Source organism: Mesitornis unicolor, unplaced genomic scaffold (genome assembly GCF_000695765.1).
Source record: "Mesitornis unicolor isolate BGI_N332 unplaced genomic scaffold, ASM69576v1 scaffold12954, whole genome shotgun sequence".
Taxonomy (NCBI): Eukaryota; Metazoa; Chordata; class Aves; order Mesitornithiformes; family Mesitornithidae; genus Mesitornis; species Mesitornis unicolor.
Genome location: NW_010182124.1, coordinates 7,019 through 20,102, shown reverse-complemented (window position 1 = coordinate 20,102; position 13,084 = coordinate 7,019). Strand labels below are relative to the sequence as shown.

At 35.3% G+C, this 13,084-nt stretch overlaps 1 protein-coding gene across 1 annotated transcript in view; it reads right to left on the bottom strand.

The window, feature by feature from the left end:
- Positions 1-13,084, bottom strand: part of RB1CC1 (RB1-inducible coiled-coil 1) — a 58,675-nt gene that overhangs the window by 44,998 nt on the left and 593 nt on the right. The window contains exons 2-4 of the mRNA XM_010183675.1: positions 11,444-11,571; positions 9,928-10,054; positions 9,499-9,669 (exon numbers count right to left, since the gene is read on the bottom strand). Of these exons, the coding sequence (XP_010181977.1) occupies positions 9,499-9,669; positions 9,928-10,054; positions 11,444-11,514 (369 nt within the window). The 5' untranslated portion in view covers positions 11,515-11,571. The remainder of the gene's footprint in view (positions 1-9,498; positions 9,670-9,927; positions 10,055-11,443; positions 11,572-13,084) is intronic.

Below are 13,084 nucleotides of genomic sequence, written 5' to 3'. Positions count from 1 at the left end.
CACTTATATTCCTGAAATAAACTACAAAATTGTAGAGCATTTTATGCAAACATTTCAGAACTAATATTGACAAAAACCTAGAAGTTAGGAACACTGCCCCCCCCTTCCTTTTTTTTTTTTTAAGGTCCAAGCCTTGTCTCAAGGAGTACATCAAAATTCCACTGTCTTTCAAATCACTGGTATTTAAACTATCAGCAGATGAAGAAGAATTTACAAACACATTGATACCTGCAACTCCAAGGAAATCAAAAGCTATTAAAAATTTCTATCGCTTCATAGTAAAGATGCTATGTATCTTCTTGTTTTCTGAACTTTGGTCACTGTGCACATGAGAATAAGGATTTCCCGTTTTGAAAAGAACAGTTACTTTTTTTGCTGCATAAGATCTCACTTCCTAAGTCAAAAAGAACTCAACTGGAACAGCATCCAGACAGTGCTGAAATCTGCAAGTTATTTTCTTCAGACTATCTCCAGTTTATCTATACAACTTAAATTCACATAAGGTGACTAATGCAATATTGACAACTTGAACATTTCTTTATTATTTTCTTAAATTCATTTTATATACAAGTTACTCAAGGCAAATTCCACAGCATACAGACAAGCAGAATTACTGCTTCCGGAATTATCATATTAACAACTAAAAGTAACACACTGTTTCACCCTAAAGTATACTAAAAATGACACCAAAAATATGAAGCTGAAAAGGTAACTGAATGTTCCCATTGTGTTCTACTGCATGTCCCAGGAATGTACACAAGCATTTTACTTTCAACTCACAAGAACTATTCTCTTCTTAAAGTCAACCTTCCTCCAAACTACTAGCAATAATTCCAGAAATGAAAGCATATGCAGAAGCACACAGTCTGAAGACTAAAACAATATAAACCACCTGGGGCTTATATTTACTGGGTTTACTGGGGAAAGTGAAGACTGGACTTCTCCCATCTTCAAACAAAAATGTTTCTTTAAATGCCTTGGGTAGAGACATTTGTTCTATTTTCCTCTGGACAAACTCACATAGCATGGTACAGCTCAAATGTCTAATAAGGAAATGTATATACTAAGCTTGACATGACCAGAGTTTCCACCCTGAGACATACTCTTAACTAGTAGTCAGTGTTTGCTTTTTTAGCTAGATCTGTTTATTGTGTTCACAGCAGAAGTAAAAAGCTACAAGATAGTTTTATCCTATGAAACATTATTATACATCATTCTTGATGCTCCCTTGAGAACTTAAGTGTTATCAATTAAAGATTTTCGTTTTAACAAGGTTGTTTCCTCAGCAAAATACTTGCAAACATGAAACAGAAAACAAAAGTTACCAAATTTTAGTAGGAAAAACAATAAATCATTACAATTGAGATCACTTGTTACACTACTAATGACCAGCACTGACACACTGTATCTAGGAATCTAACCTGTGGCGATCTACCCAAATTTAACCAAACCAGAAGCCTGTATCCCAGCAGTTCGACTCCTAGAAAAGTACGAGTGAATAGCAGTATTTCCCAGAGTGGCAAATTAATATTACTTTATTTTCTAAAAACCATGGAACAGAAGGGCATTCTAGTAAGTGTCAGGATCTGTCATAAAACAGAGACATGCTCAAAAGCACTGTTACGTAAAAATAAAAATACTCCCATGTCACCTAAGTATTCCACCAGGTACTATTCATTGGCAGATGAGCTGCAGCTTGTTGTATACACAAGAGATATGAACATTAAAACAAAAAGTCTTCTTATGAAAGCAATCATAAATAGGATACTGAAAAACAAAGGATTTTTCTAAACTATTTAAAACACAAACTCCTTCCTTCACATAACAGGTTTTCAAAGTTACCTGTAAGGTAATATACTACCAGTCAAATTGCAGAACTAAACAGACACATGACTGTTTTGGGGCACATATGCAAGATATTACAACAGCATTCCATATTATCATCCTCCTCAAGCTATTTTTACATGTGTATCTCAAGTGCTGAAGAAATTATCTCTGGGTGGTGGGGGGCAAACAGTAGAATTCTGTCTGCATGGATGAATCCGAATGCAGTCCACAGGAACCCAGTACTGCTTCTGATGCTAGTTCCTTAGGCAATATCATTAAATAAGCTCCTTACCTTCAAGTAGAAAGGAGTATTACTTTGAATTGAAGGGGTTCAAGTAGATGATTCTAAGAAAGTTCAAAACACATGGAGTAACTATTTGTCCATCTATCAAAACTGTTTCAGGCTACACTAAGCAGATATCAATGTAGGGAACAAGAACGTTATGTTAAGCCATTATTTTATTTTTTAATGCTGCATGGAGGGGTCAAGCAGAAAACACTGTTTCAGTCAATTGCACAACCTCACTTTCAAAATGTGTGGGTGTGCAGCAAGAAAATGAAGTGGTGAAGCTTTCTGCTTCCTTCAGAGTATCTATGTAGCTCAGAAGTAGTTAAGAAATTAAAGACTACACAAATATATCCTTCTTATCATTCCATCAGTACCAAAATACATCTTGAAGTGATTTTGCTTGTTCTTCCTACCATCTTCACAGACAACATTTCTAAGGAAACTTCCTCAGGCTACTATAAAAGAATTGAGATCAATCTAATTCACATAACCGGTATGTCTGTATGCAGAAAAGAATTAAGCAGCTCTCTGCTAAATAAATAAAGTCTAAAACCTGAATTATGTCAAGAATATAAATAAAGGCCTGCAATCTAACATATTTTAATGCTTCTCAGTACAGTTGCCAGCTCCAGCACAAAAAACAAAGGCTGCCTAACAACAAACCTGCTTTTGGCATTGATTTTTCACAGACCCACTCAAGGGTAATTGACAGACACCCAACTTCAGTTGCCTTGTAGAGCTATGTCCAACTTACTCTGCCATACCTGGATACCTAGATCACTGACAGCTTCGCCGTACCACTGAAAGGTGAACCTCAAGAAGCACCAATACCAGTATGAGACTAGACAAACCCAGGCTAATCTCAATTTGTTGTGATGTTGAAGAGTAAATAAAGGCATCTTCACTGTCTAATTTGTCAAGAAATTCACAGGTCCACCAGATTTTTACCTTTGGCTGGGTGCTGTAAAAGAAATTTTACTTGCATTATTTCCTTTGATCTTCACAACTTAAATTTAGGTGATTCTTCTGATTATAATTACTTCCATTTAGTACATTTCAACCAAAATCAGTAGATGTACACTTTATCTAAAACAGAAATTAACTGGTAAAGTACTTCCCATTAATTTCAAGACTGTCTTTGAATCCTACAGTTGTAATTCTGCTTATCTGAATGAGAAGAAAAATTCTGGAGAAGGTCTGTTTGTCTTAAGTGGTCTTTGGACTTACCTCTAAAGAACAAAAGTTCTCAGGAAATGCACGGTTCTTTCCATTCTCTACAACCCTGTGGTAAAAGGAAACAAGTCACCAAAGTCCTCTATTGCCATGTGTCTGAAATTCTGTAAAAAGGACTCCTTACAGGTTTCAGTCACTAAAAAAAAAAGTCAGCCTTAAGCCAACAAGAGATCCTTGAAAGTGAAATTACACACACCCATCAACTATAACAATAGATAAGTGCTCCCACAAACGCTAACCATTATCTTGCTTACCAAAATTAGTAACCAAGACCATTATCTCTACTCCATACACCTCCAACTAAAACATCAGTGAAGCTACAAGATCAACCACTTCAAGTTTCAGCTTTTAAAACCTGTAATTGGAACAGTTAACTTCATTGTGAATGAGTCTTTCATGGGCATTTCTCTTTCATTAGGCAGCTGATTATTCCATTCTCCTTTAACATTGGTCATTTTTGGTGACTGGATCCTTTGGACATTTGTCCGCACAGTTCGCAACTTAAACACACTCAGAAAGTGTTTATTTCATCAGCATAATATGGTCATAGCTTAATGACTTTCTTGAGTAACATTTTCACTAGCTTTTCACTCTGACATTAAAAGCAGGCTTGGAGAAGTCAAGTGACAGAATTTACCACAAAAAACCCCCAAACTTAGAAGCTGATATAAACCACCACAGCCAGGAAATCAAACCATGGTACAAGGTAAGTGAAAACTTCTACTAGCTTTATGCCAAGGCACCCAAATCTTTTTCTCCTAGTGAATTTTCTAAGAGTTTGATCAGTAACCAGTTCTGGTTACAAAAGCCAATCAAAATAAATGCTGTATCTTTTACTATACTTCAGGGTAAACGAAAACCTACTCCATTTTAACTTTACTCTACTTGCTTACTTTGTGAAATTGATTGCTAATCCAAGTTACAAAGAAGTCTAGACTTCTATGGAGGAGCTAAAGTGTGTCTGGTTATTAGACCAATTAATTAGCCAAAAAGAATTAATAGCATTAATTTAGCTACACAATTGTTACAAATATTACAATGTCTTAAAAAACACTGACATTTTACAGTAATATTTTTCAAGAAAGTTTCATAACAGCTTTCTAGTAGAAGTGAAAGAGCATTTCTCTAAGTAGCTGATACACAGCTTTCAGGAAGTATGACTGTACTTCTTGGCTTAAATATTATGAAGTGTTTGGAACTAAACCAAGAATAATCTAGGTACTATGACTACAGCCATGGTTTTAGGCAACCAAATGAAACGACCACACAGTTTCTCATCCTCATTCTCATTTCTCACAGAAACTATGACCAGAATTGTCAGTTTGATGATGACAGCAACAGTATCACACAAAGTATGAAACATAGCCACTAACTAAAAGTCCAAGTCTCCAATATCCTTCCTTTGGGACAAATAACACAGAAACTTCAGTTAGATCACTAGCGGAAAAAAAAATAAAATTATCTTTTCCTAAAGGCTAACCTACCAGAAATCATTTTAAGCAGTAGTGTTAAAGGATCATAAGATTAGTAGACAAGACTCAAACAACATTGTTTATTGCAAAATGTGATGCGTAGAGAACAGCTTGTCTCCTCCTAAGCTGGTGTGTACATAACTTTTTGTGAACACTCTGTGCACATCATTGTCCACATACAGCAGCTCAAGGCCAAAAATACTGAACTAGAAGGAGTGGGAAATAACTAGCTGCAAAAAGGCAAGCTGTAACCCGTTAGGCACAGATATCTCAAAGCTTTTAGTCAAAAGGAAACCAGGATACTGGGACATAAAATGAAAACAGGCTTAGAAAGTTGCTTTAACTGCAATTTAAAAGCCAAACAGGAGATGCAATAAACACTGACCAAAAAGCATCTGGTATAAAAAAAGTTTCTAAGACAAAAGCATTATGTCACATGTGGCAAAACTTATGGCAAGAATTCAAGAATTGGTAAAAGTTGAAGTAACAATAGCTTGTTTTGAGCTACTGAATCTTTACACTGAATTCTACATAATGAAATCTCATGCTATCAGGAGGAACTTAAGAAAATCTGTATAGATGTTACAATCATGAAAGCAAAAACAACAAAAAATGAAGTATCCTAATATGATAATCACAGCACAGTGTAAAAGCAGAATTTAAATCAATAATGGTCATCTTTGGACAGACAAAATATGATTGAGTGGAAACAAAGGCATGGATTAATAAAAATACTTGTTAAAGAAGAATCCAGAACTACTTCCTAGTGTGAAAAAAAGTTAAAAGACCATATACAAGTGTATAGAAAGTACAGATCAGAAAAAGTGAATCAGAAATATCTGCCACCCTTTCTCCACAGCACAAATAATTTTCAAAATCAGGTAAGGTAAAAAAAAAAAACAACCACCACACAAACAACAGCATAAAACACCTTTCATAAAGTTCTACAGCATAGTTGCTAAGTAGAACACAGTTCAAGTGACAAATGCTGAAAAATTTAAATTCAATAGTTTTCAGGTGAGCTTAAAATGAGGCAGAAACAAGACAGAAATAAATGTCTTCACACCCTGAAATATTAATAATCTACCACACAACAAGTTTGCCTATTACTAAAGCAGACATAGGGCATGAGGTAACAGAGATCATCAAGAGCTCTTGCACAGTAAGTTAGCAGCCATCTTCTAAGCAATTTTTGCTATTTCATATGCTGTTTAACATTTCATATCAAGTCTGATTTTAAAGTCATACTGTATGTGAGAAGAGGAGGGGTGACCTTATTAATGTTTATGAATATGTAAAGGGCGAGTGTCAGGAGGATGAAGATAGGCTCTTCTCAGTGACAGCAAATGATAGGACAAGGGGCAACGGGAGGAAGCTGAAGCATATGAAGTTTCATGTGAACACAAGAAAATAAAACCTTTTTCACTGTGAGGGTGTCAGAGCACTGGAACAGGCTGCCCAGAGAGGCTGTGGAGTCTCCTTATCTGGAGACATTCAAAACCCACTTGGACACATTTCTGTGTGACTTAGTCTAGGTGATCCTGCTCTGGCAGGGGGGTTGGACTGGATGATCTTTCGAGGTCCCTTCCAACTCCTAACATTCTGTGATTCTGTGATGTCCTCTGGACAGAATAGATACCAAATGAAATAGAAACTGGTAGCTATCAAATATTCTCACCCACTTTCATATAGTTATACATCACTGTTTCTTATTGTTGACAAGAACATTTAAGACTTTCTATCATGAGCAATGACTTAGATTGTATCTTTTATTTTCCCCAATACAAAACAATTCTGTTATGTGTTAGTAGCACATATTAATTAATTCATTAAATTACCCTAAATTATTACAACAGGCTAAGACACTCCATTATGTACTGTCACTCTGCTTTTATGGTAAAGCAGATTACTGTCACTCTAAAATTAATAAAATGACAAAGCTTGATTAATTATAAGGCAGATTTTTCATGCCCATTTTGCAGGAAGTCTCCTGTGTGGAGACTGTGTGTGAGTCACTCTCAGTGTGGCTTTGGATGCATCAATCTCACATCTAGAGGTTCATAGCCTTTCTAGCCCAGATCTTAATCAATTTTGAGAAGGATTAATATCCCATGTTCCCTATTCCTCTCAGCCAAGAGGCTTATGGTGAACCTCAAAGAAGATTAATGTTCTCACCACATTCACAGTCCTCTCTGTTTCTTCTGAATTACTGCTCAATATGCTTTAAGCAGGCATCATGAAACACTGCTTTAGTATAATACTGCAATACTCCTCTACACAGTTCTCACACCTTGGTAAATCTAAAGTCATGATAGCCTATTCACTAATCTTCTACTACAAATGATGGTTTTGTCATTCCCCTGACCCCCCAGAGAAGTACCCAATGCATTTTCAGAGCCTAACACAGAGCCTATGGTTTTGAAAGATTTAAACTCCTGGATACAATTAACTTGATTTTAAAGGTATCTCAGGTTTAAGAATATTACTAGTTCTTTTGTCTTTAAATGGATGTCTGAGTTTTTCACAAAGGAATCTATCATTGTAGCCCTTTTATAAGCAAGGAAGAACTGGAAGAAGTGTGAAACAGAGAATAATCTTTTTCCAAGATAAACCTGCAGGCTAAAACTAAAACTGCCGCTCTACTTAGAGCCAAGTATAAAGGTCTATAAATACTAAACTCCTTCCCTCATCCAATAACATTAATAGGTGCCATCAAGTATGGAAAGACTTATTTCCTTCTTGCAAATCGACTCAACTTTTCATTGTGTATCTAAATATTATAGTTTCAGTTGACCAATAGAAGCTGTACTCCATGCAGAGCCTTTCAGAGTATTTTTGAAATATGGGTTTCCCTTACAGAAGACTTGCCACCAGAACAAGCTAGTAAAGATCCAAATAATTCATCCAAAAGCAGAAACATGGCAATAAACTTGCTTGCTCCACATACTAATACATCTTTTGAATCAAGAGCAAAGAGATGGTAGCACTAACAATTCTTTTCAAGTTTAAGTAGGAGTACTTTTCATAAAATCCCTGGAATATAAAAAGCATACTCAAGAGGAATTAAATCCATTCTACCAGCGTATACTAATTTCACCAGATCAAAACCAAAATTAAGAATCTTCAAAACCACAGTATCAGGAATAGGATGAAGAAAGAAGATAAAATATCAATAATGAGAAATGTGAGACTGGGTATCATCACCTTTCACTTCCATTACCCTAAGTAAAGCACGAACATGAAGACTGTGCAATTACTACAGCCCCCTTTCATATCAAATCAATCGGTATGTTAGGCATTTAACAGATACCAGTCTTGCTGACTTTTATAAGATCCTCTTAACACTTTGCAAAACAGAGCTTTAAAACACTTTCAGTTTCAGCTGTTAAAACCAGAATCCTCACACTCTTCAAATGAAAACCTCCCACTCCTAGCTGAGTTCACACTGATATCCACTCTTCTCTATATGACTGTCATATGATTTACAGATTCCTAATAACTCAAGGTCCTATTTACTAAGCAGTCAACAGGTGGAGAGAGGAAGGTCTATTGGACTCAATCCTTGCCTTAAATCAGACAGTATGCCAAGGTCAGAATATTCAGGCTATCTTTTCCCCTCCTGACATGTTAGAAGGCCAAAGGGGAAAACCAAAAAACCCTGTACTATGATCAACCTGGCACTTTTCTCTGAATTCTGCTGCATTAAAACAGTATTAATAACTAGCCACTTCAAATGCTAAATACTCTTTTGAAATGCATTAAAGTTATTACTGAAATGTAAAAAAAACCTCAACAAATCAAAGATGCTAAAAACATGTATTACTACTCATTTTGTGTCAAGTGCTACACATAACTCCCAACCATTGAAGTAATTTAAACTTCCAGGGACCTTCGTCTTTAAAGACATGAAAAATATTTAATGCATTTAGAATGTAAAATTTGAAAAGGAAAATGAGAACAGTATTTCCTAACATGAAAAAAAACAATCTGTCCAGCTACTGAACTTATTGTGTAACTCTGTCAAACAAGTAACTGTTTCTACTGCATGCACACTTGATCTTACTGACCATGTTGCAGGAAAGTAGTTCCCCCCACCAAAATAATACAGAAATTATTAAATTGGAATTCTGACAAGTTTGTTTTCTATGCAAGTAAAAGTCAGCACTCAGTAATAAAACACCTGAGTTTTAGGAAATGGAAGCTTAGTTTTATTAATTCCTCAACAGTTGTTTAGAGATAAAAGATAAAACAGAAGGTTGCCAAGGTACTTTTATGAATTATACTGCTAGTTTTCTACTCGGGTTAACAACATCTCCAAAATAAAGTTTTTTGCTTTCAGGTTGAGGCAGACTGAAGGCACTGAAAATAAGGCACAGCATTAAGGCATGGATCCAAAGCAACCAGATTGCTTTTATTTTGCAAAAGCTGTAAACACACGCATCCATAAAGCTGAATGACAATATGCTTTTAAAAGAAGCTTTGAACATGCTGAAAAAGCAAGCGCATTTCAATACCTACCTTGAAACTTTGAGACAAAGGCTCTGAAGAATACATCATCACTAATACGCCATTCTTATCATCTTTTGAGCAATCTGTTTCATAATTTGTATCAAGCTTCTCCTCTGACATACAAAGGTATTTTCCTTTGGTGTGTAATTACAATAACAATCTACTTACCACAGCAAGCTGTGTCCGTGATGCTACTGTATGAAACACTGCAGGCATCATGAGAGATTCTTCTACTTTCAATTCCATCTCATTCTCTGCCGAAAATGTTGTTTTGGGGATAGCTGGCGGACGTTCACACAGGATCATTTCTTTGTTGAATAAAAAAATTGGGTTGGTATCCTACACTCAAAAAGAAAAAGCCGAACACTGAGTCAAGGCAACATACTGTTCAATCATCAGTTATTTCACCACGTGGCTAACATGACTTAAGAACATGTTAAAACCCAAATGTATAAGCTGAATACATAAACATCTGTTTCTCAAAGCCAAGAAATCCAGCAAACAGTACACTATGGAAAAATACTTAAAAGTCACTTCGTAAAACATCTTTTACTTCCTGTAAAACGGACACAGATGAAGAACACAGTAAGCACTTACTGTTCCAGCACTGTAACTACACACTCTTCTGTCTGGTGCCATACACTCTCCTCCATTGACAACCAGTACTTGGTGCTGAATGGCAATCTTATACTTTGTTTGAATTGCATGTTTCAGATCAGCCACACTGGAAAAAAATGGGAAGAGACAATGACATTGCCAGTATATCTGTGTCTCTAATTTTATATATTCCTGTAATAAGAGACAGGTGACTTATCTGTCAAAGCAGAACTTTCTTTAAAGAACTATCACTTTTTATTCTGCATGACATATTTCTAAGTTTTGTAAGTGTTATAATGTGTTGCACTTTGGATATCCAGATAATAAGCTATCAGCTAAAAGAAGACAGCCTCTGCGTTACTGGTAACTCATCAGCAATCTTTTTCCAAGAAGATACAGCAACATGCTGAAATTGTGGATTAAGCCACATCAAGCATTTAGGATAATAACTGTAAAGTCATATTATGTTCTCTGAATATATTCTTTATGAACCAACAGCTGACTTACTGAAACCTGACAATGACAAGAGTATTAACACTTCATTATGCATAACATAAGCACAATTCCACCTAATCAACTCTGATTTACTCTACATGAAGTGCAGTATAGCACTTAACAGTAACAGGAAATTAAACAATCCATATATATGCAACAAATTAACATAAACATTACAGACACTTTTAATATGGAAACAGTACGTCAATAAACCATCCCTGCTTGTGTTCATTATTTTCGTATCTTTAATTCTGAGTGATGACATCTTCACATTACTGCTTGTATTACACAGTTATAGAAATTGATTTTTGAAGACACAGGCAAAGAGCAAACTAAACAAGAATTTACTAATACAATACAGTAACTGACAGAAACTATAAAACACTTTGGTGAGGCTGTGCAAAGTTATCAAAAAGCTTCATAGTATCAAGTGAATAATCAGTATAAGCATCAACTGTTTTGGTATAACTGGCAGGAAGCATAACAATATTACTGGCTGTATGGTACTTGAAAAATAAAGATCAGTTATGTAAAATAAGCATGATTCAATATGACATCATGAGCACAACACCTCATGAGCACAAGCCTGTACTCACTAGCTGCATCAGAGTAAGCATTTACCTATCATCTCTATGGTCTTGGCAAGATACTTGGCCTGCCCATGTACAAGGACATCCACAAAGAACCCAAGAAAGTTAGTCTTCCTAGAAAGAAGAAATATCTATATACAGAATAAGCTGTTAAACTGTTCAACTGAAGAGTCTTGGATTTTGCATGGTTCACCCATTGGAAAGTTTCTTTCTCAAAGAACTATCCAACTGAACAAAAAGACGGCCCATATCAGACTATTAGGTGCCAGGTCTGAACTTCATGTGTGTGTGTGTATATATACATATATATATTTATATGCATATAACATATACAAATATATACATCTGTATAACTCCATATACAAAAAGTATATATAATACTTTTTTTAAATTTCAAAAACAAACAATATCCAACTAATGTACTTTCTTACTTTTGTACAGCAAGTTCTGTGTCAAAGGTAAGGGTAGTCCCAGTGTTGACCAGAAATACATATAGCTTCATGATGATTTCTTTAGGTCTCTGAAGTTTGTAACTTCCACTGCTAAAATCATTTAGAAACTGAAAAGAAAAAAAAAATCAAGTATTAGTTTCACATACACATTATTAAAAAAAATACATACATGCTTTTGAAAAAATACTTTTAGATATATAATGGGTGAATCCATCAGCTCTCATATTCCACTGTTCTTTATACTTTACTAAACAGATGCTCTTCTGACCAGAAACAGGGCCAAGGTAAGCCTCCACATTGGCAGATGGTTGCAACATATGAAAATATACACTGAAGAGAATTTTCAAAAAAGACAAGACAACTTTCAGTTGCAGAGGCCACCATTTCAGATCATCACCCGGCTTTCTCAAGTATGAAATGCATTTTTAAAGCCTCAGATAGAATTATTTCACGACATCTTTTCTAAATTTTACAAACAGCAGCATGGTCTATGCTGTAAGTTTTAATTCCTCAACTCAAAGCTACAAAGTCTATCTACTCACTACTATCCCTATCCATGTTTTTTTCACTCACATAGAAGCACTAGCAAAAAATAAAAATAATAGCTAAGATTATGTAGATTTTCTTTTCGTAGCTCTTCATAATTAAATAATATTTTGAAAGCCATTTTCCTTTATTTTCAGCACTAGCTAAATCTTCTTTGTCACTAATAGCAAATATGGAGTTACCAAGAAAGTAAAGTCCAACACATTTTAAACATTTTCAGTCCTGTGCCCTACAAACATCTGGATGAGTGATTATAAGCACATTTCTCCAGTGTACATAACAGATAAAAAACATTGAACTGCTTTGTTAAACACTGACATTTAATCTGAGATTTTTGACTGAAACAATCCATAATTCTGAGCCTTTTTCTATTTTTCTCCATAGGATCTCGTCTATGAAGTTTCCTCCACACTAACAAAGCTGCTGCAGAAATACAACTAGCACTTCTGTCACTTATGACCTGAAATAATTTTGATGTGGAAGGAGTTATGAAGAGTTAAACTGCAGAATTTTCAGCCACTCAGCAATATTCTTGCATCATTACAAAAATTACTTTTTAGATTAAATTAATTCACAGGAAATATACAAAGTCCCTCTCTCCCTGAAAGACAGTGTCTCCTCCCAGGAGACACACACGAGGTCTACACAGCTAACTGTAATATTCTAAAATGAGTCTGAATTTGTATTTCTCTCTTTGCCTGCACAGAGAGAAAAAAATGACAAGCCACAGAGAAAAATAACAGAAACAACATTAAAATGCGGAGGGGTTTTACCAGAATAATAATTGTAGAAAGTCAAAAGAGCTTTCTTTCAAGACAGTGGCTTTCCACACACTTTTCAAGCATAATTGATAGTATATAAACTAGTCAAAGCATACATTTTCACAAGGCTTCAGAAACAGAACCATATCAAGTAAAAAAGCCCCAGTAAAATAATTTTATCTAAATTGAATTTTGTTGTCCTTACACTTGAATTCTACTGGCACTCTACTCAGTGGCACCAGTTCCAACTTTTATTGGAAAAGGAAGAATATACTCCATGAACAAAACTATTGGAGAGACAAAACCTGCTGAA